The sequence below is a fragment of the Chanos chanos genome, chromosome 6 (genome assembly GCF_902362185.1).
Source record: "Chanos chanos chromosome 6, fChaCha1.1, whole genome shotgun sequence".
Classification (NCBI taxonomy): Eukaryota; Metazoa; Chordata; class Actinopteri; order Gonorynchiformes; family Chanidae; genus Chanos; species Chanos chanos.
This window is the reverse complement of record NC_044500.1, coordinates 8,373,041-8,399,041: the sequence shown is the minus strand read 5'-3', so window position 1 is coordinate 8,399,041 and position 26,001 is coordinate 8,373,041. Positions and strand designations below refer to the sequence as shown.

The 26,001-nt window shown below is 43.3% G+C and overlaps 3 protein-coding genes across 5 annotated transcripts in view; 2 read left to right on the top strand and 1 right to left on the bottom strand.

Moving 5' to 3' along the window:
• The first annotated feature begins 2,041 nt into the window (after positions 1-2,041).
• On the top strand, positions 2,042-11,708 carry slc1a5 (solute carrier family 1 member 5). Of its 3 annotated transcripts, XM_030776477.1 has the most exons (8): positions 2,042-2,722; positions 8,578-8,620; positions 8,751-8,810; positions 9,000-9,166; positions 9,423-9,656; positions 10,260-10,454; positions 10,587-10,721; positions 11,224-11,708. In XM_030776477.1, exons 1-8 carry the CDS (start codon positions 2,178-2,180, stop codon positions 11,459-11,461), a joined length of 1,617 nt encoding a protein of 538 aa, XP_030632337.1. In that variant the 5' UTR covers positions 2,042-2,177; the 3' UTR covers positions 11,462-11,708. The 3 variants fall into 3 exon arrangements, with proteins under 3 accessions (XP_030632337.1, XP_030632339.1, XP_030632338.1); XM_030776479.1 differs by lacking the exon at positions 8,751-8,810; XM_030776478.1 differs by lacking the exon at positions 8,751-8,810 and having other exon boundaries at positions 8,578-8,683.
• Positions 11,709-17,358: 5,650 nt separating this feature from the next.
• Positions 17,359-18,963, bottom strand: fkrp (fukutin related protein). The gene has a single exon (XM_030778712.1). The coding sequence runs from the start codon at positions 18,961-18,963 to the stop codon at positions 17,359-17,361; it is 1,605 nt and encodes a 534-aa protein (XP_030634572.1).
• A 1,836-nt stretch (positions 18,964-20,799) lies between these two features.
• strn4 (striatin, calmodulin binding protein 4) overlaps positions 20,800-26,001 on the top strand; it is a 16,207-nt gene continuing 11,005 nt past the window's right edge. Inside the window, exons 1-2 of the mRNA XM_030776589.1 lie at positions 20,800-21,102; positions 25,393-25,496. Coding sequence (XP_030632449.1) covers positions 20,800-21,102; positions 25,393-25,496 — 407 coding nt within the window. The remainder of the gene's footprint in view (positions 21,103-25,392; positions 25,497-26,001) is intronic.

Sequence of the window (26,001 nt, the reverse complement as noted above, 5' to 3'; positions counted from 1 at the left end):
GAACGGTGTTGACACAAGTGGCGTCGGTGTCAGCGAGGCCATCCTGGTTTGATCTGCAACACACACACACACACACACACACACACACACACACACGAGAAACCCAACCGTGTGTGAGCAAACCATCGCTTCTCTTTTTGTTTTCACGTGGAGGGCCTCCTGGCCCGAAAAAATCTCACACTGTCTCCAGTTCTTCTATGCCTTCTCTTCCTCTGTATCTCTGGAATGCCATAATTCCTCAGAATATCATTCACACGCTCTGTTAAAGAACAGACGATGCTTGGAAAAACAGGATGCTAAGCTGGAGAGAGGAGCCCTGGTGAATGTGCGGGGAATGTTTGCAGAAGGTGGTCAGGCCAACGTAATTGAAGAACATTTCCCATCAAAGCGCTCCAGTCAATGCGTGTTTGAAGAAATACATAGACTGTTTTTTTTTTTTAGCAGGGGCCCACCAAGACAGCAATAATGGCCCACAGGGGTCTTCAGTCTCTGTGAAATATACAATTACACTAATAGTAAGTATTGCTCTTTTTAACAATAGGATTTTGTCTGTTTTTTTCTGTTCTACAAATATGTTTTTTGGCCAAGTTGAGGTCTGCTTAGCGGGAAGGTTGATTCAAAGGTCTCTCTCTGTTGAATGGAAAATCCTTTCTCTTTCTCTCATTGCTGAAACAGAGAGAGAGGGGGGAAGAGAGAGAGAGAGACAGACAAACAGACAGACAGACAAACTGACAGACAGACACAGTGATACTTCATCTCAGAGTCTGAGGCTTTCAGTTTATTATTGCCTGTCTCTCTGTTAGATAAAATAAAATGAACCATCTCCATAGTTCCTTTCAATCGCCGACTGATTAATAAAATCTCTGACATATGAAATGAAGCAACAGTCATTTCCTTTTTGTGCTCCACCAGAAAAAGCTATGTTAGAATATGTACCTAAATCACACTCGCAGCTGGTCCTCGTCAGAAGGAACACATAAAATGGAACTATAAACAGATTTTTCTACAGTTCTCCTGAGAACTGAGCAGCGGAATTCCTTTATCACGTCTTCTCCCCTCATGTAAATGTCTGAGTTCATGATCCTACAGCAATATGGTTTGAGTGAAAGACATATGCTTTAGTTTAAGCTACTTCCAAATCTTAAATGACAGTAGACGGAAGGGTAAAAAAAAAAAGGGGAAAAAATGAATAGAACACATTTTTTTCCACAGTGTTCATGACGTAATGGGTGACTTTATAACGCAGTTCGGCCGGTCCAGTTCTGGTTTCATCTCATTCACTCTCTAGCAATAATGAACGCCCGTGACATCATTTATTTCTGAAGCCAAACCCCTGAATTGCTCCTAAAACGGCCACAAACGACCGGATTTCTAACGCCTGTGCCACAAGACGATGCCAGCCATTAGAGCAGTAAAGACAAAATAATATAAACAGTCTCACATTACAGCACAAGTACAAAAACAACCACAGCACATCAAAATGAAAGATTAAATAGAACTCAAGCTTCCTCTCAGTGAGAAATAGCTACAGTAAGAAAGCTAAAGATGGGATAGAGGAAATTGTTAAGACAGTCCAACTATGTCTCTATGTGAATCTGTCGGATAAATAACAATAGTCTAAAAATGCGAATAAACGCATATATTGCATTGTTGAACAGTGAGAAAGTACGATAGTGATTACTCCGTTTCTCTGGCAACAGACTTGGACAGCACTGAGTAAGTTACCATGTGGGTTGCATCATTTCCTTAATTTGCTTGTTCTCCTACGGGTACAAACAAGCGTAAATAAACTTAAAATCCGAATTGAGAAGAAGTCTACACACTCCTGTCGAAGCAGCTGGACAACCGGATTTGCAGAGAGACACATTTTTTAATAATTTCCATTTTATTTATATTTACATACGCACAAATAAGGAACATGTTTTCCTTGTGAATCGTAAATGCCTGCCCATTTTCTGTGACGTCATTTACCTCCCTAATAGTCTTCAGCCCGAGTGCTGATAGAGCGCAGACTTCATCGCGCCGGGCACGAGGTGTTTAGCTATTTATCCCAAATCCACAAATTGAACTTTGTTATAGTTTTTAGAAGGCAGGTCGAATCTATCTACTCCGTCTCCATAAATTTCTTTGTTTAAAGTTGTTTTTTAGCTTGTCAGCTTACTCTCACCGAACGCACAATGGCAGAGAAGATAACCGTCGAAGGCGGAAAAGCGTCCAACGGGGACGCTCACCTTGATGAGCTGGCTCTTCCCAATGGAGTGGCCGGGCACAAGAAGAGTCCACCTGAGCCACTTGCCCAGAGGCTGAAGCGGATAGCCAGGGCAAATTTACTAGTAATATTGACCGTGTCTGCGGTCATAGTTGGCGTTTTAATCGGACTTGCTGTGCGCAACGCAGCACTGACCAAAACGCAACAAATTTATTTTGGCTTCCCCGGTGAGCTGTTGATTCGCTTGCTGAAGATGATCATCATTCCCCTGGTTGTGTGCAGTTTGGTGTCAGGAGCAGCAAGTATCGATCCCAAAGCCCTGGGCAAACTCGGAGGATGGGCGATGCTGTTCTTCTTAGTAACTACCTTGATCTCTTCAGCCATTGGGGTGATAATGGCTCTTATTATCCGACCCGGCTCAGTTGAGGGTGGCGGCGGACTCAAAATGGATTCAGGAGAAAGCAACATTCCCGAATCCAAAGAAGTTGTCGATTCCTTTTTAGACTTGATCAGGTAAGAGGGGCGCAACGCATGGGTCATACACATTGTAACTTCTCAAGTTTACTTTGTAACTTCACACACACGTTGAGTGTAAGCGGAAGTTGTGAATAAAATACTTGTACACGCTTTCAGCCTAAATATTTGGTACGTTTTGGCTACCAAGGCATTTTCAGCGTGTGTGACGCTGATTATTGCTAGAATTTGTATGTTATAGGATATGTCAAGTATTTACATGAGTCATCTTCTCTGCCCACTTTATCACACGGTCCATCCACGGAACGCATAGTGAGCGAGGTAGTTTACAGTAGGTTATGCATATTGTAGCCCCGTAAGAGTTTCTCAAGTGTTTCTGTCAAACTCCACAGTCGTTTAAACGACTACTTGCCAGAAAAACGCTGGAGGCGTCACTGAAAAGAGTGTAACACGACACGGGACATTATTTGCATTGCAATGTGCCGTAAGGTACATGCGTTGTTGCGTCAGCTGCGACCATGTGTTCCGATTAATCTGGCGAAGCGGATGTGTTACCAGATGGAGCTATAGTCAGATTCGAAGGGGATGCCCCGGTGCGTAGTAGGGGCAAGTCAAGGTGCTTTTCTCGGTAGGCCTACGTGTTGATGACTTGAGAAAAGTGTTCGCCATTCTATAAAAGTGGACTAAAAGCCTAAAAAACGTTGAAGAAGACGTTGAGAATTTTCTTAAACTGGAGAATGGCAAGACCTATGCGATTCAATATTTCTTAAAAAGTGTGCTGTCGATAAGCATTGTGAGATATACTCAAAACCTTAGTATTTACCCCAACACTACTCGTTTTCGCCATGTCACTAAAACTGGCCGGCACATGGGTACATAGCTCTGAGAGGCGTGACTGGGGTGGTGGATGAAAATTAGTTACCCCTATGTCAGCCAGAGACGGCCCCACCTCTTTCCAAAAACTGCCATTTTTTTTTCGCAAGGGCCACGTGTTTATAGTCAAAGATGAACAACATTACAAGAGAACATTCTGTCCTGTTTTTTTTTTTTTGTCTGACGGGGAGATGGCGCATGGTTACACTTAGATTCTTATTTTATGAGCTATAATTTTCTGGTGCGTCTCAGTGAGTTGTAAACAAACAGCCCATGCCACGGGGGTCCGCGTCCAGTTGTGTAATGTTTACAAAGATTTAACTGAGTTGTTTCCAGTGGTAAACTGGGAACTGTAGGATTTTATCAAAGCACTTACATTGGTAAAATTGGAGAGCGTTCAATACTTAACCAAAAGGGAACAGCCAGACACTTCTGACACACGCATCCCTACACCGTCCTGTTCTCACAATGTAATGATTATTTCATCCTGTTATCACGATACAACGATTTACTACTTAATCAGCAGTTTCCACCTAGTCTTCAAACATTACAGAGGAATACACTGCACAGCGCAAACAGAGCTAATTTATCGAAATGGTGTAACGTTAGCAAACAGTTGTGACAGTGGACCTATGCTCCGTTCGGCAGAACGGGAACTGCCTCGATATTGTTCCAGGAAGCATAGCATTGCACACACACACACGTGGCAAACTGACTAAACGGTCCAGTGAAATATACACCCGCCCTGAAACTGCTACTTGCACGTTGTGACGAGTGAGAACGGTTTTACCCGCAGTTTACAGCTGCTTGTTGACTTTTGCTTAACGGACTGCGGTTAACGGCCACAACATGTCCAGAAGGACCCCGAGGGTACGTGATGGTGTGCCGTTGGTTAGCAGTTGAACCACGATCATGTGATCACTCAAGTCCGGTTCATTTTGCTCTGAACCCCGGTTTGTAAACACCTGGCCTAGAGCCTTAAACTCCAAACATTCCCTCTGGTGGTTTCTCGAATTATGCAACCTCATTAAAGAAAGCCAGATTTGCTGGTACTTTGGGGCCAGTAAGGTCTGCAGAACACTCTGGAAAAGCCAGGCTTCAGGATCTCATGTTTGCGGTCTTTGCCAATTTTTATAAAACCCATAACTTTATTTCAGACTGCCCAGTTATCCCGTCACGCTGTTACATATTCAGATTAAACAGTTGGTTGCAGATAGCTGATCAGTCTTTAGGACCAATCTCTAAAAGCACCCTGGCTTGAGACCATATTTATCTTTTTACATGTTTGTCTTTTTTAAACACGTTTATTTTTTTTTCCGCATGAATGGATAACTTCCCTCCTCCTCCCCCAATGAAGATGTGTGTATGACTCCATAGGAGGTCAGAGAGCAGTCGCATGCTACTCTAATAAAGACACACACTCACACACACACACAGACAAACATAAGTCATACACACACCTACCAATTAAAGATAACAAGTCAGCTTCTGTGAAAACTATTTCACACCGTGATATGGGGTGACTTTGTGAAATCTGAAATGAATAATTAACATCTGCTTACAAACTCCACTTCTCCTCAACATTTTTGCGACAAACGCACAAACCATAAAGGTTAGCAACGATGAAATTTATGGATTCTTTAACTTTTTTTTTTTTCTTTTGCATTGTGCTCCTTGTTTGGTTTGCTTATCTCTCTCTCTCTCTCTCTCTCTCTCTCTCTCTCTCTCTCTCTCTCTCTCTCTCAATATCTGTTGACACCTGTATCATCAGCACGTAGTAGGTGTAATCTTCATTTTAGTGTCACGTATCAGAGTTTATGGCTTTTTACAGTATGGTGTTCTGTCATTAAAGACTTCACACTGTTTATTCATGTTATGATGCGGAGGTATTTGGCTGAAGGTATGTTTATCCATACCCATTATGAATTGTTGTGTGGGATAGCCGCATCAATACAAAATGACCTCCAAGTGTAAAACAGTCCAGAGAGAGAGGGTCACAGGAGGTGCAATCCAACATTTATCATTTATCATCCCTTGCAGAATCCTCATTCTTAAAAAAAAAACAAACAACTTGCTTCGAAACATTGGACAAGGCTGTGAAATCCTTTCTGGACCTGTTATCGCAGAATTGTTTCCATTTTCTAATAACTGACATATTAACAGCCTAAAGGGGGGGAAAAAACTAGTAGGGGAGTGTTTATTGGACTGTTCTTGAAAAGCACGTTGACATGTTAACTGTTGTTGAAATCTAATTTCACTGAATACAAGTGGGGTGTGTGTGTGTGTGTGAGAGAAGGACAAAGAAAGCCACATTGCTTGTCTCGATAAATAGCGGCAGATCCAGTCTAGCGTGTTCCTTGGCGGACGCTGTAAAAGCTGGGGAATTGCAGCGAGACAGTAAATGACACGACGTATTAAAAAATCACTGTACTTTAAACAACAGATAGTAATGAACCACGTGACGTTCTTAAAAACCATATCAATAAATCAATATGAGCATACCAGCCACGCCACTGCCATATGCCGGCTGTGCTCGGTGTGAACCTTTAGAGTATCTGTTTCAGAGGGAGTCTAAGGCAATCCGGTATAGACTGGTTATCCCAGAAAGGATGTTGGAATGAAGACAAGGAAGAGGTGTGTTCAGGCCACATCAGGAAAGTGAAGCAACATGACGCCAGACCTAAAGAGAATTTCTTTCAACTCCATAATTAAGGCATGACTAAAATCGTCATGTTTGTGGGGTTTTTTTTTTATTCTTTGTTTTTTTTTTTTTGGCATCGTTATTCTGTTTTCTGGTGCTTGGGGGGCGGGGGGGGAGTCACGCGTTGATCTCTGCCCCAAGGACTCGCGGCATAGCCGTGTCTTGACGCTGCAGGTTTCGATGAAGAGAACAGCTGAGACATGGTAAAGCCAAGTCGTAAATCTTCACACAGACTTGCGGGCAAGGTTCCTCAGACCCTCTGCGAGACACACAGCTCAGCACATCTCCCCAGACACATAATCGGAACATTTGAGTAAACAAGACACCCTATACCGGCCATTTCACTTTTCTATCATTTCCTGGCAATACCACAGTGTTCCCTGCTCTCTTGCAACTCTTGTCCTCCCCTTGGAATTGTGTGTGTGGTCTAAAAAAAAAAACGTGAAGGAGGGTGCAGTATGTTTGACTGAACTCCTGCCCTTTTCGGGGAGTAAGACACGGTGTCTTCAAATTAGGACATTACCTCGCAGTTAAGTGGCATGTCTCTCTGTTTCTCTGTCTCTCTCTCTCTCTCTCTCTGTTTGATTTAAGTGAACACCAAACTTTTTGTAAAAGGATACAGTATTCGTCACCTGAGCTGCCCTCCTCTCATGGTAATGTGTCACAAACACATATTTAGCTGGTCATAGAACCAGACTGCAGTGAGTCATGATACACACACACACACACACACACACAGAGGCACATTAGAAGACAGCAGCACAGTGAGTGTGTAGTGTGTGTGCGTGCGTGCGTGCGTGCGTGCGTGTGTGTGTGTGTGTGTGTGTGACTGAGGAAACAGGAGCCCTGGCCTGAGTCCTTTTTCTCGAGCAACATTGTCTCTCTATTTCATTTCTGGCATTTTTCCTTTGAGGCGAGACTTCAGCGGGGAAACATCTCACGGCTCTTAAGCATTCTCTTTCGCTCTGTCCTGCGGACGCGGCATCCTTTCCTCTCCACCGGCCCCGCCCCTTAGCTCGCCATTCTTTCCTTACTGACGTCCAAGTATTCCAATGAAAATTTTTTTTTTTTTTAATTACCTTTTGGGAACTATTATTAAGTTTTGGGAACTGAAGTCATGTTGGACAAATGTGCCTTGCTTCCTCTCTCTCTCTCTCTCTCTCGTTTGTGGGATTTGTGTGTAGCAGTTATCTTCTATGACGTCAAGAGCCTCAAAACATGAAGTGACCACCAGGCTCCATAGACTTTCATTGAAGTGTAGAATGCTTGTCATGTGCCATGCAGTCCTTTTGTAATTAGGTATGACAGCTGTGCTCAGATACACAGCGGGGCATTTCGTACCCATGTCAGATAAATAAACAGTTAGAAAATGAGAGAGAGAGAGAGAGAGAGAGAGCAGCTGTCTGTTCTGAAAACTGACTCTTGTATTCAGCACATGCTAAATAATGGTTCATTCATGCACAGATTACTATTTGATCAGATAGATTGGGGAATTAGAGATTACGACTACTTCCTCTTTCTGTGACACACTCGGTCATCTTGGGATTGATATTGGGGTATTTTAAGCATGTTGAATAAAGGTGAGCATTTTTTTATGGTTAATCCTAATTTGTTCTTAATCCAGCGTCATGATGGTCGTGTCCTAGTCTCTGTGGAGGGGGTAGAGAGCTTAGGCTTTCCCTCAACATTAAATGGGTTTTACTGTATATTGGGTGCAGGGGAAAGAGGGTAAAGCTATAGAATTGGGGTTAGTGGGAGGGGGGTGTTAATCAGCCTAAATTAACAAAGCTATTTCCACATGAGGGGACTTGTGACATAGACTCCGTTTGCTGATTGGTTGTTTAGAGCTGTGGACTTTCTTGCAAAAAAAAAATGCACACTGCCAATTTACAGGGGTTTGAATAAGACCCTTGTCTTTTGGGTCCAGGTTACAGGGTTTACAGGATGGTACAAAAGGCTACTGTACGATTAAAAGGTTGTGGTGGGCACAGAAAAGGATTTGATGAGATTTACTTCTTATGTATTGTGTATAGCATTCTAGAAATTTCCATCAAAGGTGCAATGCAGTCTATACTTTTGCATGTCAGTGCTTTTTGTGGGAGTGCTTTCAAGCTCAGGCAAAGACAAGACATTATTATTGTTTTTTTTGTTTGTTTTTTTTTCAAATACCCTCAGGTCCAAAACATTCAAAGATGTCAGAATTGCTTGAATATGATTTGCAATGAAGCCAGCTGCAATTTAAAAAAAAAGAAAAAAAGACCAAACCGTTAGACATTTTCCTTACTCAATTTACTCAGTTTCCCTTTTTTTCCCCTTCCAGAAACATCTTCCCTTCCAACCTGGTGTCCGCAGCGTTCCAGTCGGTGAGTTCCACCTCTGACTCTGTCCATTTATCAGACAAGAGAGATGGATTAGTTTGTGTACAAGTGCATAGTCTTCACACAGTAAGCTTCTACAGGATTGATTATTAATGTCTTGTTCCTTCTATTTCAGTATGCCACCAGCTACAAGTTAGTGCTGGTCAATGGGACTACCAACATGACAGTGGAGAAGGTATAGTATTCCAGTGTCGTGCATGGAATGATATTCTTAAACAATACCCACAAATACAGGCTAATTCTTATTCCACAAGATCTAAGCTTGTCTTATTATAAAAATCTGTTTTGAGTAGCTGTTCAAGCTCCTCTCATACATTTCAGTTTTTAGGAAATGTTTGATCGTTAGGGCGTTGTCTTTCTGCAGGTTCCGTTTGGCACTGACGTAGATGGGATGAACATCCTAGGACTGATTGTCTTTGCAATGGCGTTTGGCGTGGCCCTGAGGAAACTGGGCGACGAAGGAGAGATCCTTATCAAGTTTTTCGGTGCCTTTAATGAGGCCACTATGGTGCTCGTGTCCTGGATCATGTGGTAAGTGACTGGTTGTCTCCTCTGGACGGCACAAAACCCACACTTCTGTGGTTTTCTTTTCAAATGAGCTTTTACTATAATTTACCAAACGAATTTCCGTAGTGAGTGAAACCACGGTTTTCACACCTTGGGTCTCTCTCTCTCTCTCTCTCTCTCTCTTTCTCTCTCTCTCTGGCTCTCCCTCTCTCTTCTTTTATGTGTTTATCACTGCCTTTGTTTCTTTCTTCCTTTCTTTCTCACTCCCTCCCTTTCTCAGGTACGCTCCGATTGGTATTATGTTCTTGGTGGCCTCTAAGATCGTTGAGATGGACGACGTGGGGAACCTGTTTGCCAGTCTGGGGAAGTACATCGCCTGCTGCGTGGCCGGCCACCTTGTTCACGGCCTGCTCATCCTCCCTCTCATTTATTTCATCTTCACAAGGAAGAACCCCTACACCTTCCTCACGGGCCTCCTCACTGCCCTTGCCACCGCCTTTGGAACCTCGTCCAGGTACGAGAACACGCCCCAAACCGCACGATGGTGACGGACGGTTGTACGCACATGGGTTTGAATGTAGAATCAGCCACAAGGTTGCATCTTCTGGATCTGTCCTCTTGGGCGTCTAATGTTCCTCCACCAGGTCCTTCTTTCTGGCCTTTCAGGGTCAGGAATCAGGTTATAGGACTGGTTTTCAGGAATTATTTTTAGCTGTGAGCTTAATCAATGATCAAAAGTGTAATGCGGTTTCTGCCACGTGACGGTGAACGTGTCAACGCGCCTTTAACATGTCTGAGGTTAAATGACAGTTGCAGTGGTCTCCATGCAACCGCGCGCTGAGTGCCTCCAATTTGTCTCGGCTTGTCATTTCAGCCAGTTAATTACAGCACAGGTGATGGCAACTTTATAAAACTCAGAAAGTAGGCAACACAGATGACACAGTTTTTCCAAAAGTGAGGCCTTGACATGAAAAATGCCAAAATTTGCGTTGTTTTTGGCGCGCAAGATCTCTGACTAGTTTTGCCTGAAATGTTTACATGCAAATTAGCTTCAGCAACTTAAAGAAATGTCTGGCTCATCTCTCGGTAACGTTGCTTACTTGTTTTCGGTTTCCAGTTCTGCCACTTTGCCGCTGATGATGAAGTGTGTGGAAGAGAACAACGGTGTCTCCAAACACATCAGTCGTTTCATTCTACCCATCGGCGCCACGGTCAACATGGACGGTGCAGCCTGCTTCCAGTGCGTGGCCGCAGTCTTCATCGCTCAGCTCAACGAAATCCCACTCAACTTTGTCCAAATCATCACCATCCTGTGAGTAATTGCCTCATGAGTAATCTTCATATCCGCGGTAGCTTGGAAATCTGACCAAAAAAAAAAGTTCTGGCTTTCGAATAAAGTTCGTGTCGTGACTTTACCCCCTTTTTGATTCGTCTAATTGTTTAGAGTGACAGCGACCGCGTCCAGTGTGGGAGCTGCTGGGATCCCCGCAGGGGGCGTGTTGACTCTGGCCATCATTCTAGAAGCTGTGGGACTGCCAACCAATGACCTCTCACTCATCCTCGCTGTGGACTGGATTGTGTAAGTGGTAGCTGGGGTTAAGAGGAGATTTTGGGAGGTGTGTTTTTGATTTGAGTGGAGTGGGAAGGAACAGAGAAAAAACACGAAGGGATTTCGATCAACAAGGTGAAATATTTCATGACATTGATGGGGATTTTTTGACGCGTGCATGTTTGCTGGGAAAAGGGGGAGGAGTTTGAGGAGTGAAAGGCAAGTGGGCGGGGTTTGGAATGAAGGAGGAGAGGACTGATAAAATATAAAGACAGAGGGACCGGATTTGGAAAAGAGTGAAGGAACTACACGATGAGTAAGGGCGTGGTAGGTTTATCTTGGTCTTATTTGTCCACACAATTTTCAGTTGAGTTTGGATGAGGATGGCATATAGGTGAGAAAAGTGAGGGTCGCTGTATAGTGAGTGTGTATATGTGACTACTGCGGAGTTTCAGAAGGTGCGTCTTACGAGGAACTGAATAAATGAGTGGTCTTTAACGTTTATCTTTTCATCTCTCTTTCTTTTTAACAGTGACCGTACCTGCACAGTCATTAACGTTGAGGGCGACGCTTTTGGGGCGGGGCTTCTGCAATACTTCGTGGATCGCACGTCGCGAGGCGGCGAGGTGGCGGAGCTGAACGAGGTTCGGACGGAGGATGACGACGCCCCCGTCAAACCCGAGCACTCGCCACTCATCGAGAAACGCGACACGGAGCTTCAGGAAATAGCACCCGGCGCAAGATCCTGCGAAAAAGAGTCCGTTATGTAAATAGACAACACCACCAGCCAATCACATCTCTACTTTACAAAACTCTGTATCCCTCTGGACCCTCCTCCACAAGAGGCTAGCAACCAAATGGATGCAGGGATAGCTTATCTCCAACAAGTCAAAGACAATCCAAAAACCGTCTCTCTGTGAGAGGAATCTGTCAATGTTTCATACAGAAAGACAAAAGACAAAGCAAAACAGAACTATTCAAACTTTTTTTTTTTGGATAATTATTTATGAGCTGTAGTCTTGAATATCTTCTGTTTCCCCCCCACCCCCCATAACCTGTTTTTGTTTTCTCAGAAAATGGATCCCGGCGGTAGCTTTTCACAATTTTTCTTTTCCTTCTCAACTCTAGAACACTTTCTTGGTACAAAGACTTCTTTTTGTAATTTTCTACACCAAAATCCATTGGTTCTTTTGTTCTCCATTCAGGTCAATGCTACTCTCATCTAGTGTACGTTCTTAAAAACCAAAGCACACCTAGAAACACTATAACCCTCAAATGCTGCTGTCAAAAGACCTTTACAGTTCCAAACAAAGACCTTACATTTCCAATCTGCTAAACAACTACAGTGGCCTCTTCTCAGTAAGTGTTGTACTGAGGTTACATTTTTGATCTATATTTGATCTCTCTCTTCAGGTATGAAATAGAGGCCCAGAAAGAGAAAGATTTGGCTCCGGCCTGCTTCATGCAAGGCTGCTTAGTTTCCCTGTTTCTGCAGCGATACCATGTTTGAATTGTCCAGTTTGACTGTGCGACAGACATTCGCTGCATGGTAGACAAAGCACAAACATGGACAATAAGCACAACCAAAGAAATGTTCACATACACTCAGTGAAGCAAAGCACAAGTAATGTTCACGATTACACTTGTGCGACAGCTCAGTGTTTGTTGCCTAAAAGAAAGAGTTAGACACTCCACGCAAACACACTATTTGTTGATCAGCATTTGGTGATGGCTTACCTTGGTCCGTGATACGGAAAAATGGATTAGCCAGTAGACCGCTTCCGTTAGCTAACTGTCTGCTACAGCAGCATTGTTTAGTGTTTTAATGGAGATAATAGGGTCTGTGGACAACCAGAAATGACAAAAAAAAGTTGTCTTACAGGTGAAAGAAATGAAATTTAGTTGAAATGTTAGAGAGGAAAAAAAAATATTTTGAGCCTGTTTGGCTGCTTGCGAATGAATGATGATTTGTTGGTTTGATTTATGTTCTCCTTTGTTGCGTCTTTGTAGAATTTTATTTATTTCATCTCTGTTGCTATTGAATCCACTCCAAAGCATAGCTGACTTGACTGGCTTTCGCTGTGAGGAAGAGTGCGTTACTGTTTTTTTTTTTTTTTGTTTGTTTGTTTTTTTAAGTAGTGTGATCTTTTGCAAGCTTTATACGTTCTTTTCGTAACCGCTTTTTATATTCTTACATGCACATTCATATCTTTCAGCTGTCTGTCAAAGATGATTATGTGATTTGAGTTTTTTTTTTTTTTTTTTAATAAGGCTTTACATATCCTTTCTTGGCTTTTGTTGTATTACAGTATCTCACTGATTGATATATATCAGAGTTGGAAATCTTTCAGGTTGAGTGAATGAGATTTATGAATGAGATGAGTGAAATTACTGAGACTGAGCTCTAAGAATGCACCCTGATACCACAGATTAGTAGTCTAACTTCTTAACTAATGCTGAAAAGATTTCATATTGGTTTTTTTTCTGCAAGAAAAAGAGAGAAAATCAGTCAGGGGCTTGTGGGACTGTACAGATTTTACGTATATTTCACCAGAGGTAATATGTTGTTTTACAGATGTAACATTATGAAGGAATGGCAAAAAAAAAGGTTACTGTCTGTAGTTCTGCACAAATTGAATATTTGAATCCTAATTGTTAAATGTTATGATCCTTGGTGCCAGTATCAGTTTTACTCCTTTGTACGAAGTGGAAACAAATCCTATGTCGTGTAACAAACTTTATCTGACTGCTCAGCAATGCTAGACTTAAAAGTTAGAGATGTTGGCTGTCCTCTTACCTTACATAAATATCAGGACAAGAGGTAGCTCTAGCCTCTGGTTAACGTAATGGTTGCCACGTTAAAGAAATGCATGTTTTTGCAGGATAGATGCTGGACACGGTCGTGTTCAGTAGTGCTGTAGTGAAGAACAATGACTTTTGGTCAGGTCTGCCTACCAACAGTTAAGGAAAACAGTGTCTAAACATTTCTCATCTTGTTAACTGGGCCATGTTCTCTCCTGCAGTTCAGTTATTTCATACTGTGGGGCTAGTTTCACTAAAGCGTGTAGTGCATTTTCAGAACCAATAGCAAAGCCTCTAATAATAAACCCTTATTTCAGATTTTGGTTTTGATACTGGGACTTACACCAGCTATATACTTTAGTAGAACGGGTCAGAAGTCCTTTATGTGCAATGTTGTAAATGGCTAATCATTCCATTAAATGACATGGTGAAAGGTGGTAGCGTGCCAGTGTTGAATGCATGTTTGTATATGTGTGCGTGCGAGTGTCTATGGTGAGGGTTTGTACACGCTGTCACCGTGGTAACCCAATGACGTCATCACGAGAGCCAAAGAGAAATGCGTTTTGAGCGTTGGAACATCTCTGATTGTACTCCTCACTGGCTGTAGAATAAAAATATTTTTTTTTTATACAACACCGGGTATTGATTCCATTCTTTTGTTTTTTTTTCTGTGTGAATAATCTGGTCATGAATTAATGCACACAAAACACCAGCATTTTCTAGAATTGCAAGACATGTGCTTCACTGGTTATTTTCTATATATGGAGACGTACTCAGCAGAACCATTATTGTAGAGTATTTTTATATATACATAATGCATTGTATTACACTGATTGTATAACAGCCTCTTATGTTATATGATACTCTTAGCCAAAACAGGGGCCCAGTCTCACTACACGAAGACACATGTTGAATCAAATGAAATATGAAATTAGTTCACACTTTCACTTCCGTCTACTCACAGCGGAGGAACACAGGAAAATAACATGTGAAAACCACAGCTTGGGTAACCTGTTGCATCGCGGCTTGTACCTACAACGTAACAGGTGTTCCAGATCATTTCTTTCGAAAGCCCCCCCCCCCCATCCCAAACACACACACAACTGTAAAAGTAGACTGTATGCACACTAGTTAATTTATCAATCAGACCAAAACTGACTCTGATAAACACAATTCACGACAAAAACTTTATAAAGGATAAGAACAGAAACGGGAACATAAAACAAGAAGAGAGAAACAGACTGCAAGGTGTTGCCAAAGTGTGCAGTAAAATTGCAGGTACGACCTTGAAAGACTTAACCCTTTTGTACATGGTTCGGACTTTAAAGAAGGCCCAGTCTATCCTAGCCGATCCTGGCCACCCCCTGTTTAAAGAGTTCAAGTTGCTTCCGTCTGGCTGCAGATTCAAAATGCCAACATGCAGGATGGACAGATTCAAGAACTCGTTTGTCCCAGTCACCACTGACTTTTCAAATAACTCAATGTGACTTTTAGGCTGTGGTTATCGCCTTCTACTGTGTGGGTTTTTGTTTTTTTTTTAGGATTTTTATGGACTTTTATGCTGTAATTTACTTATTTATTTTTTATATAGTGTATTTTTTTATTGTCGTCTTTAGTTGAGTGGAAACTGCTGTTTGCACAACAAATTGCCCCTCGGGGACAATAAAGATATCCTCCTCCTCCTCTTAGGCAGGTAAAATTTAATTTGCTGGAGACCACGACAAGACATAAGTCAATATGGAAATGACATGACCGCAGTGGAAACTGCTGCAAAACTCCTAATGTACACCCTTACTATAACCCCAGAAAACGCATCACACTACCATACAGTACACCACCCTTCCACGGAAGTTTATCTGTACAATCGTTATTTTAAATTCCGAGCGTCTAGTTCCACCTAGAGGTTATTTGGATACATTACATTAAAACACACCTCCTGTATGAGAATAATAACCGGGAAACGACACCACAAATATATAACATATTTCTCATAGTTTTGTGATATCAAAGTATCGTAATGGTGCTTAGAGACTCAAGAATCGACAGGCCGATTCCGATTTATTTTCCATGCTGACGACAAACTCTGACAAATACAAACACGGACAAGTCCAAAAGTAACAGGGGTTAACACACGAGTGTCAGTGGAGATGTTTGGTTTCATACAGTTAAAAACCTTCTCTCGTGAGCTCACATTCAGCAGAGATCCATTTTTAAATGAAAACCTCCCATTCTCCCCACCGCTGTTCCATGTTATCATAACCATTCTACGGGGTTCTACGCATCCTCTGGCTTTTATAGCGGAGTTTCACGATGCTAACACTAACGTCATAACAGTCAGACTCGATGGATAAAAATGTTCAGACTTTAAGGAAGTCATCTCTCTGTACCAAAGAGTCCCATTGTATCCAACTAATATTGAGTAGGTCGGTTGGGCATCTTGACACTCATTTATCAAAACAGCAGTATTGATCAAACCTCAATCTCTAACTTTTATAGTGGAAAGGAGAGTGAAAGCATTAAACACTGATAGATGTTTTCAGCCTTTAAGGAAAAACATCATGGAAGAATCGTTTGAATAATAATAATAATAATAATAATAATAATAATAACAATAATAATATAAAAATTGCACAATACATTTTAGTACAAATTAAAGTGTACAATACAGTCCACAATCTGTCATTGTTAGTTTGTTCTCCTCTGTTGTCTGTATAGATATAACAATATTTTCCCAGTGACTATCAACAAATCTATCAATAACTAATGATGAAGAACACTAAAGATAACTGTCAGTATGTCGTAATAATAACAAAACATGTAATAACACACTGTGCAAATATCAATTCATAAAGTGAATATGTGCATCATTTCAGAGGAGTTTTCTCAGTAGTATTCTACATTTATAGTGTTTGTGGATTTGATAAATAATATAATTTAAACCCATACACAGTTTGTAAACTAATTTCAAATTCATATGAAAAAAATCCCCACAGTTTTACTTGGATTAACGGCACAGATTCGACATGTGTTGAGCTGTTGTCTGAGAAGCAGACATCAAATGAGCATCGATTTTTTGTGGCTATTAGTAAGCATCACTACTATTCCAAATGTATCACCCGATATCTATTCAGATTCGGTTTATGAATTAAGGTGTTCCTAGTGAGCCCAAATTGATGTCGGAATACAGAGTTCTCTGGAAACACGTCAAATGAGAGTTTGTGTCATGCATACCCAAGTACATATTTAAGTCCACTTGGCCTCTCACTGATAGTCTAACTGAAAGTTGTTTTTTTTCTATCCTCTTAAATTTCATTCATGTTCCACTGAATCTGACTTCATAATAGTCATATTACCATAAATATATCTGGAAGGTAAAACATCCGTTAAGCAGAGGTTAGAGAGACTGCTAGATAAATTACACCTGTTGTACCATTCATTTAAAGTTATGCCTGTTGTACCATTCATTTAAAGTTGGATCAATACCCTTCTGTGCTCCTAGATTTTGGTAAAAATCATTTCATGAGAGGATTTTTTTTAAATAGGCTTTATGCACTTGTGGTGTCCATTATCAGTCAGATACATGGAAGATTATCCTCACATGCTTTGATTAGCGTGTGACCACGGCACCGTCCTGACGTGACCTAATCCTAATCGACCGTGAGTGTGCAATTCCGGCCCTTAAATTCATGACTCCTGCTGGATTTTGTTTCTGTCATCTGCCATTCGGTACATTGTTTCTAATTGGCTGGAGAGAGAACAAATCTGACTGACGGGTACAAATTAGCCTCTGTTTATGTGGGAAGGTTGAAAAGCGGAGGGTTTTTGACCCACGAGGGCAAGACCGAGGCATCTTCATAACTGACAGTTACAGTCGACTTCTGTCCAGTCTCCTTTTGGCTGGATTAGGGTACTGAGGGTTCTCGATCACACCCTCCCCAAACTTGAGCTCCAGAAAGGCTCGGTGATTATTGGGGCCATAGGCTGTGATCCCGGCAAATGGCATTGGCACTAGAGGCTGTAAAAAGTGCTCGGGGAACTCTACATCCTGTTTGTGCTCTGTCCACGTATCCTTGGTCATGACTCCGTTACGAGGGTAAAAAGGCCAGAGGTCCACGTGTAGATGATTCGCCTCGCTGTACTGCACGCGGTAAAAATCGCCCTCCACGGCGCGTTCCCACACGTAGCCGTTAGCGTCCACCAATGAGCCGGAGTCCAGGTTTTTCAGGTAGTCACAGTTTGGCACATCTTCCAGGTAAATCCCTAAATCTACGTCATAATCCCAGGGAATGATGTCCTGATGCCTTGCTGCCCCGAGCAACGTGCCGCCTTCCAGCCAATAGCGAACGCCCGAGCTCTCCAGAATGTTGATGACATATTTGGTAGTCTCGCGGAGGGCACGGAGGCAGCAAGGTGGGGTCCAGCGATCGAGGTAGAGGTACTCCGGCGTGTCGTCGCGCACTGTTCCGAAACATCGCGCCGTCTCCTTGCCACAGCCGAACCACTGCTCCCTACCGTCGGCTAATACGAGGTGTTTCAGGCCGAAGCTTTGCATCAAGCTTTTGGTGGCGTCTCGCAGTCGACTGTCGGCTTTCCACTGGTTGTGCGCCGAGCTGAAGAGAGGCCGGTGACTCGCAGAGAAAACCGGACCTTCCAGAAGCTTCACCTTCCAACCGCGTAGCGAGGTCTGGACAAAAAGCGAAGCCATTAGAGGGCGCCCTAGCGGAGTGGACAGATTAAACAGGTCCTCGGTTCGTATCAGGACCACAGCGTCCCCCTGTAGGGCTGTGCATACGCTCCCGCTGCTCCCAGAGGCCGCAGGGGTGTAGGTGGCTGTCCATTCACGCAGGCTCACCCGCAGGTGGAGGCATTGGACGGAGGCTCGGGTTAGCACTGGTGCCGCCACCGACCGTACCGGACCTCCACCTTCCCCTTCCAGCTCTCGGATAAGCCTTTCCACCTGTCTGCCATGCTCTAGCTCCACTCCATCAGGCACCAACAGCACGAACTCCGTCTGCACGTGGAACTCAGGTCGGTGGGCTTGAGGGGGCTGATCCGGGCTGGGAGATAACAGCAGGAGACGAGCTCCTTCGGGTAGGGATAGCGGAGGGTATGGCATGGTGTCTGCAACTGCTAGGAAGGGCAGCTCGGGTCTCTGACGGAAGAATGAGCGCGCTACATCGCCGACATAGTTTTCAAAGTCCTCAAACTCACGCAGCAACACCGTCACGCGGGGGCCACGCCCGTTCCCTTCAACGCCACCCACTTTCATGGCTCCTCCTGCTCCTTCGCCTACGACCAGCCCTCCCGCCGTGCCTAATCCAGACACGGGTAGAGACGTTTTCTTAAAGCCCCTCCCCTGCTCCCGACGTTTCTCCATCATTTGCTGCTGTGCCCGGGACACATAGTACAAGATAAGCAGGTTCAGCACAATGGCTGCCGTGAGAAGCCCCTGGCAGAAACTCACACGCATTCTAACTCTTACTAAGCAACGTGTGTTAAGTACCCCCACCAGAGGTGGAAAGAAATGTGGAAAAGAGGTGACGTGGTGACAATCACAGATCACTGCTTATTCCAAACCCAAATCCCAACGCCTGGACAGTCTGTGATAGGCATTTAAGAAGAAATGGATAAACCAGTCTCTTTGCCATGACAAGTCTGCTCAGGGATTGAAGTAAGACACTGTAAACGAGAGCCTAAAGAAAACTGGTGCGATATTTATGAACTCTGGTAAAAGTCCCATAGGTACAAGATGATAACGGCTCCATTAAGATCACAACCTGCTGCTGGGAAGCACAAACTTCAGTCCTTTGTCTTTCAACAGCAGAGCTGCAGCTGGAGATATCTGACTGCGTAAAGTCTGAGGTCTTCATTCAGGAAGCTGGTCACTGACAACGAGGATTCGCTTCCATCCGTTAGGTTAGGTCTCATCATAGCCTTCTGCCCAAACAGCTGAAACAGGGAAATTAAAAGATTTTTTCGAATCAGCTTTGCTCATCAATTTGCCTTTGTAAAATCTGTTGGATTATATTAGTTCCATCACTAGTCTAGGAAATGACATTTTAAGAACATAAATTTCTACACAAAATAAAACATTTATCTTTTCTTAAAGTCTTGTAGGGTACAAACGCAACCTCAAAGACATGGGTTATATCTTTCCTCCTGAGATAATTCACTTTTTTTCCATCCACATCCGATATATTTTCAGCCTCTTCGTAAACCATCAAAATGTTTGATGGTCAAGCCCATAATCCCTTGTTAAGTCTCAAGTGAAGCACGAATGGTTTCGTGTATTTGCTGAGCTGCTCCAGTTAAGCCAAAATACTGACCTAGAATCAGCAAACTGTGTCTAAATGAATGCAAGGGGAATGCCTCTGAATTCTAATTAGAGCAATGCGCTCCCTCCTGCATTGGGAACAAGGTTGGTTACCTCTACTGGGCTTTCTTGGTCTAGTTTGAACAACCAATGAATAGGCTACACAACATCTGCACAGTTAGTTCCAAACATTAATATCTCTACAGAAATAATAATAATACTAAACAGTGGTGGAACAATGGACACACGAGGGGCACTTGCCACATTCGCCAAGTTATAAGAACAAGTCAAACGTTTTAGTAATCATTTGTATCAGCCAGTGAGACGCAGTGCCGTATGACTTATCAACCTAAAATGATGGTTATGACCCTGGTGCTGTTGTTTCGTTTTCCGAAATAATTTGAGCGAAATGACAATCTGCATGTTTTGTCAGACGTGTGAGAAGCTCTCGTAAGCATTAAAATACTATTACCACACATGCAAGACCATTGTCTTTTTTTTTCTGTTTTCATCCTGACAGTCCTGTGTAACCGCATGCACAAAATGAGATGCTGAGTAAAACTGAAAGCCCCAGTTACCTCCTCATAATGCTACAGAGCATAAATTATGATTTAGAACATTAACGGGAAATCACCCTGCTCTGATTCGTTTTCATTCTGTTTCCAAATCGCAGCCAGCAAAAGTGTATCCTTTCCAGTTGTAGCGGCTAAGCTTCGGACATGAGCACAGGAAACTCGGAATGTATCACAATATGGCAGGAAGCTCACACCCTGCGGGTTTCCCATCGTTGGAGCCACTACGCCACTATCCAACAAGTGGAGGTCTGAGGAGATCACTATTTGGCACTGGCGCTATTTGAGCGCTTGCATTTCTGTGCTGAGAAAGAAAACGGGAAAGGGCTGTAGTAGTGTGTGGTAAGGAACGGGGGTATTCTTCTTATCTTCTCGCAGTTTTTTTCCACCTCCTTGCCCTGGCGACGGTTCGAAGGCTGTAATGGAGGCGGAAAGATCCGGCGGGGTTCCAGGCGGAACGAATCCGAACTCTGGAGCTAGCGGAATGGGGCGAAATCCAAACGGGCCGAAGACTGTACTCGGACCAGCGAGTACAGCAGCGGCCGCCGCGGCAGCTGCAGCAGCATCAACAGCCGGGGCGATGCCCATATCCTCCCAGCCTCGGGAACCACAAGACGGGGAGGCAGGCCTATCTCTTCCTGGGATCTTGCACTTCATCCAGTACGAATGGGGACGCTTCCAGGCCGAGAAATATCGCTGGGAGGCCGAACGGGACGAGCTAAGGGTAAGTACACCCTTCATTTATTTCGCCTTTTCTTGTTTTGAGGTTAGTCGATACAGATCACTTTCAGTACAGCTTATACTGTTGAAGAAATACAGAAGTCACGACAGCCTGTTTTGTGTGTTGGAATACATCTATCGACGATTCGGCAATGCAGCTGTACTATATTCATTGTTTCTTCTCTTTTATTGTAACTGTTGCAAGGACGAAGCGTTACTTGTAACGTTTTAGTCTTTGATGAATTTGTCCAAGGAAAGCAATGTTTCAATGCACGGATGCCAATGGGCATACTTCAATCTCAAGACTTGAGTTATTACATTTATTTTATAAAAACGTTAAACGTTAGTTAAAACGATTTAGTTGAGAATAAATATTGTACAGTGGAGAAGAGCCTGCAGCACAATGTAATAGACTCCAGACAATCCGGTTTATCTACACATAGGAAAATCCATGCTTATTGTTGCCTATTTAATGTTCTTTAATAGTGACTGTTTCGCGAGACATGGAAAGGGAAAGAACTCTGCCTCGTGAAGTTATAGCTCTACTGTGTAAACATATATACAGCGTTCAATATTTGAGAATTAATGCAGGCTATTGAGAGCTACTGACAGATCCACCTTTCGTCTCTAGGTTTAATATTGTCATATTTAAGAGGTCCAACAGGCTGCCTAATTAGGGAGACAATGTGTTAGAGGGTACAATGCGAAATGTATTTGAAAAATCTTTGTTGCACTGCCAGCTCGCGCTCCGATCTTTTTCCTCCCGGTGATGTTCCATTTCTATTTTCTGATGTTAGTATTGTTGTCACGTGACCCGCCGTGAAAATCAGAGGGACTCGGTTGTAAAAATCCCCGAAGCCACAGGGAAAAAAGAGCAGTGACGTAATGCATCCCCTCGTATTCTCCACGTTTTAACCCATCGGGTCTGACATGTTATTGCCCTTTCCCTAATGGTAAAACCAGTGTGACATAAACCACATACAATTAGAGCGCAACTTTATGTGTGTCAGTACAGCTGTTACGCTGATTCCTTAATATTTATCATCTGTTGCATTTCCATGGGCATCACCTCTAAAAATCTGTTTTCTTTGCGAAAGTTTCACATTTTGTGAAGGTGGAAGTTTAGATGCCATATTCTGAGCACTGATCAGGTTCCTGTGTGGGGTTTTTTTTTTTTTTTTTTAAAGTGTGTCTGTAGTCTAGGCCTTTTTGGCCCAATTAGATAGATCCGGCCTGGGAAAAGGGATGAGTAATTAAGCAGTCGTTGAAACAGTGCCTAGGATTACATAAGACGTGGACAGTGTGCTGTATATAGCGCCCGGCCCTCTGGCCCTCTGGCTCTTATGGAGAAGACCATGTGTCTGTTCTTTTGCCAGACTTCTGTGGCAGTTTGTGTGTAGGCTTTGAGGCACCAAACTGCTCTATTTTCCATGTGGCAAAGGGGATGAAGACACATACATGCGTGCTCTGTCTCTCTCTCTCTCTCTCTCTCTCTCTCTCACACACACACACACACACACACACTCTCATACTCACACTCACAAACCTGTGTGTGTGTGGTTAATGCTGAGCTTGTCTATTAAAAGGCTATAAGTAGATAAAACTGACATTTCAATGGCTCTTTTTGTTCCCTGCCCACCTGTCGTGTTTGGCCGCGAGGTGACGGGGGGGGGGGGGGGGGGGGGGGGGGGGTGACACTTGTGCCACTGTGAATCATCTGTGACAACCACGACAGGCTGTCCAGGTGTGACGGCCTGAAAGGACAAGCTGTCTGAGAGAGGGGAACTTTTTAGGACTGCCCTGTAGCACCTCGCCTTTAACAGACTGGATAGAGATTGTGACCCATTTTCATATTCATAGGTAAACTGTCCTGTAATATTTTAGTGTGCCCTTCTTAGTGTAATAAAAAAAAACCCAGTGAAGTTACAAGCAGGATAAATGCAATAAAGAGCCACACCTTGTTCATACCCATTGTATCAACGTGAGCGAGCTATCAACCAGTCATTTTGGTAGCCTTATTTATCTCAGTTCGTACTGGTAGTGCTAAACAATGCTGTTTCCAGTTAAAGCTCAAATACACACCATCGCGTCCTCTGAAAACAGTGTAAGAACATAGTTTGGGAGCTAAACCAAAGGAGTTAGGATTTGGTTGAAAACTTTACGTGAATTTCAAATGAACCAGCTTTTGGGCTTTTATAGTACACACACACACACACACACACTAGAGTCCCTGTCCTGGATAAAAAAGCGGTGCTGCCCTACTTGTTGGAGTGGGTCTCTGAGGGTGTGTGAGGTTGTGCCAGAGTGACCTTGACCCTGTTGTGAGGCACAGGAAAGAGGGCTGAGGATGGGCGGGTGACTGAACACGAGAGAGTTTATACGCCGGCCAAACTTCACAACTATCAACGCCTACATGCGCGGACACACACACACACACGCCGGCCCACCTCCCAAACCATCAACGCCATCTGTACTGTATGTGTGTGTGCGTGTTTTTAAAAGGCAGTATCAGGAAGGCTGAATTGTGTCTTATTTTGGGAGATATTCGCCTCCACACATGTGTTGGCTCCACTGCAGAATCGATAAACGGCCCTTTAAAAGCTGAACGTTGAAAAAGGAGTAGTTAGTGCGAAATTAAAGCTCTTTTTTTTGTTTGTTTTATCCGTTCATAACAGTGTTTAAGTTCTTGAGTCTTTTGATGCTGTTTTAGCATGTTTTAACTCCTTCATTTTAGCTGTAATGAAAAAAAAAAAAACAAACTGTAACCAACTCGACTTTCAAATTTATTCCAAAAAAGAAAAAGAAAACAGGAGGTAAACAAGGGGTTTTGTTTTCTCCTATGACAAACTTGAAATCTGCTGTGATCTGTCTTTGCTCCCTGAGTGAAAACCGTCGTGGAAGAAAACGGTTGTAGGCCAACATTAGCGGATATTTGTGTAAGAGCAGATGTTTTTTGAGCAAGGCGGTGGTGAGCCATGGCTTGGCGCGGCCCTGGTGAAGGTATGAGGAGAGTTTGGAGAAAGGGCTACAGACAAACATGCCCCAACATGTTTATCACGCAGACGCGCCTCAACACCTTCCTGTTCCGCGACACCCGAATACCTTTCTGACTGCGCACGCAACTCAACCTGGAGGATGACCAAAGATGTCCTCGAATGTCCTCTCTGAAAGGAAACACTCTTTCGTTTTGTTTCCCTTTGAGAAGTGTTTTTTTTTTTATTTATTTATATAAATGTTTGTAAGTGCTAAGTTGCTCGCTGTGGGGGCGGAGAGTGTTTCACTTCATTGATTTTTCTTAAGCTGGCGACTCACTTGAAAAGGATTTTTGAGGTCATATTTTGTGTGTAATGTGTCTGCAGTAGGTTTTCGGGGTAGTTAGAGTTGGTATTTTAAAAGAAGCAGTAGAAAGGTGGTGGGGTTTTTTTTTTTTAAAGCTGTAGTGTCACAATGGATGCTGTGTGTGCGTGTGCGTCTATGTGTGTTGCTTTTGATATAAGCAGAGAGAGAGAGAGAGAGGGAGAGGGGGTGTGAGACTGTCTAATTATTGTGTTTGGAAAGGTGAGAATGAACTCAGGTCTCTCTCTCTCTTTCTTTCTCTCTCTCTCTCTCTCTCTCTTTCACATTTTCTCTCGCTGTCTTATTCACATGCTTACAAAGAAGTGTTTTGAACCATACGCTGGCTCGAAGGTCCGTCAAAGAGTAGTCGTTAGTTAAAGTATTGCTTTTCAAGTCTTCTTTTGGCCGAGAGAGAATGTAAGAAAGTGTGTGTGTGTGTGCACGATTAAAGGATGACAAGTCGTTCTTTTATCAGTAACCGTAGAGTTGATTGAGTTGGTCTCCTGCAAGACGTTTGTTTGTTTGTTTGATGTGGTTTCCACAAGGGCCACTAGGGGGTGTGATTTAGATGCGGTGCCCCCCCCCCCCCCCCCCCCCCTTTGGTAAACCACCTTTGACTGGGAAATGACTGCTTGTGCTTTTTTTTCCCTCCCCGATTTCGCTCCGGCGACCAGATTCTCTTGGAATTTGGTCAAGCTACAGCCAAGAGCGGTCCAGAATAAACCGTGTTGGTTTTGAACCCTGTAGTTAACCCAGCTCTAGAATTCTAGGACCGTTATACAACACGTACACGCCGATGGCGCAACCAGGGCCTGTGTAATTTCTCCTCAATTTCCTACGTCATTGAGCCAGAGGTGTGTTTTTTTGAAGTCGCATGTTGATTAATGTATGTGTGTGTCTGTGTGTGTCTGTGTCTGTGTGTGTCTGTGTCTGTGTGTGTGTGTGTGTGTGTGTGTAGGCACAGGTTGCGTTCCTGCAGAATGAGAGAAAAGGACAGGACAACATGAAGCAGGATCTGGTGCGACGGATTAAGATGCTGGAGTATGCTCTTAAACAAGAGAGGTAAGACAACGCCAAAACACACACACGCACACACACACACACACAGTCGCCCAGACGGCCACTGTTTAATGCTAAGCATATATGTCAGTCAGTGAGTGAGTGAACCCTGATGTTTATAGAGTGATTACAGAGACTGGGAGGGACTGGTGGTTTTATATAAACTTCACTTACAAGAAATGAGCCCATCAGTTACCGCTGCCAGAGAACTTAACTGTCTTTAAGAGGGATTTTTTTTTTTTCTGGTCAATTTGGGAGCCTTAAAACGTCTGCGAGCAACCTGTAATCAGCCACCTCACCTGTCATAGAGTGTTCTGGAAAGTGATGATGACTCACAAAGGCAATGAGATTTGCTCTAATACTGTCTGTCATTCAAACACTTCAGTTTTTGTTTTTTTTTTCATTTCCTCATGGTTATACGTTCACTCATCGATTGTCCATCAGTGACTATTGCTGTTGTGTGTGTGTGTGCGCATGTGTGTGCGCGTGTGTGTGCGCGTGTGTGTGC

Bases quoted from the DNA above. Each gene is read 5' to 3' on its own strand.
- fkrp (XM_030778712.1), bottom strand. From the start codon at position 18,963: ATGCGTGTGAGTTTCTGCCAGGGGCTTCTCACGGCAGCCATTGTGCTG.
- slc1a5 (XM_030776478.1), top strand. From the start codon at position 2,178: ATGGCAGAGAAGATAACCGTCGAAGGCGGAAAAGCGTCCAACGGGGAC. The intron at 2,723-8,577 runs GTAAGAGGGGCG...TTCCCCTTCCAG, and splicing joins TCCTTTTTAGACTTGATCAG to AAACATCTTCCCTTCCAACC. The intron at 9,167-9,422 runs GTAAGTGACTGG...TCCCTTTCTCAG, and splicing joins CTCGTGTCCTGGATCATGTG to GTACGCTCCGATTGGTATTA.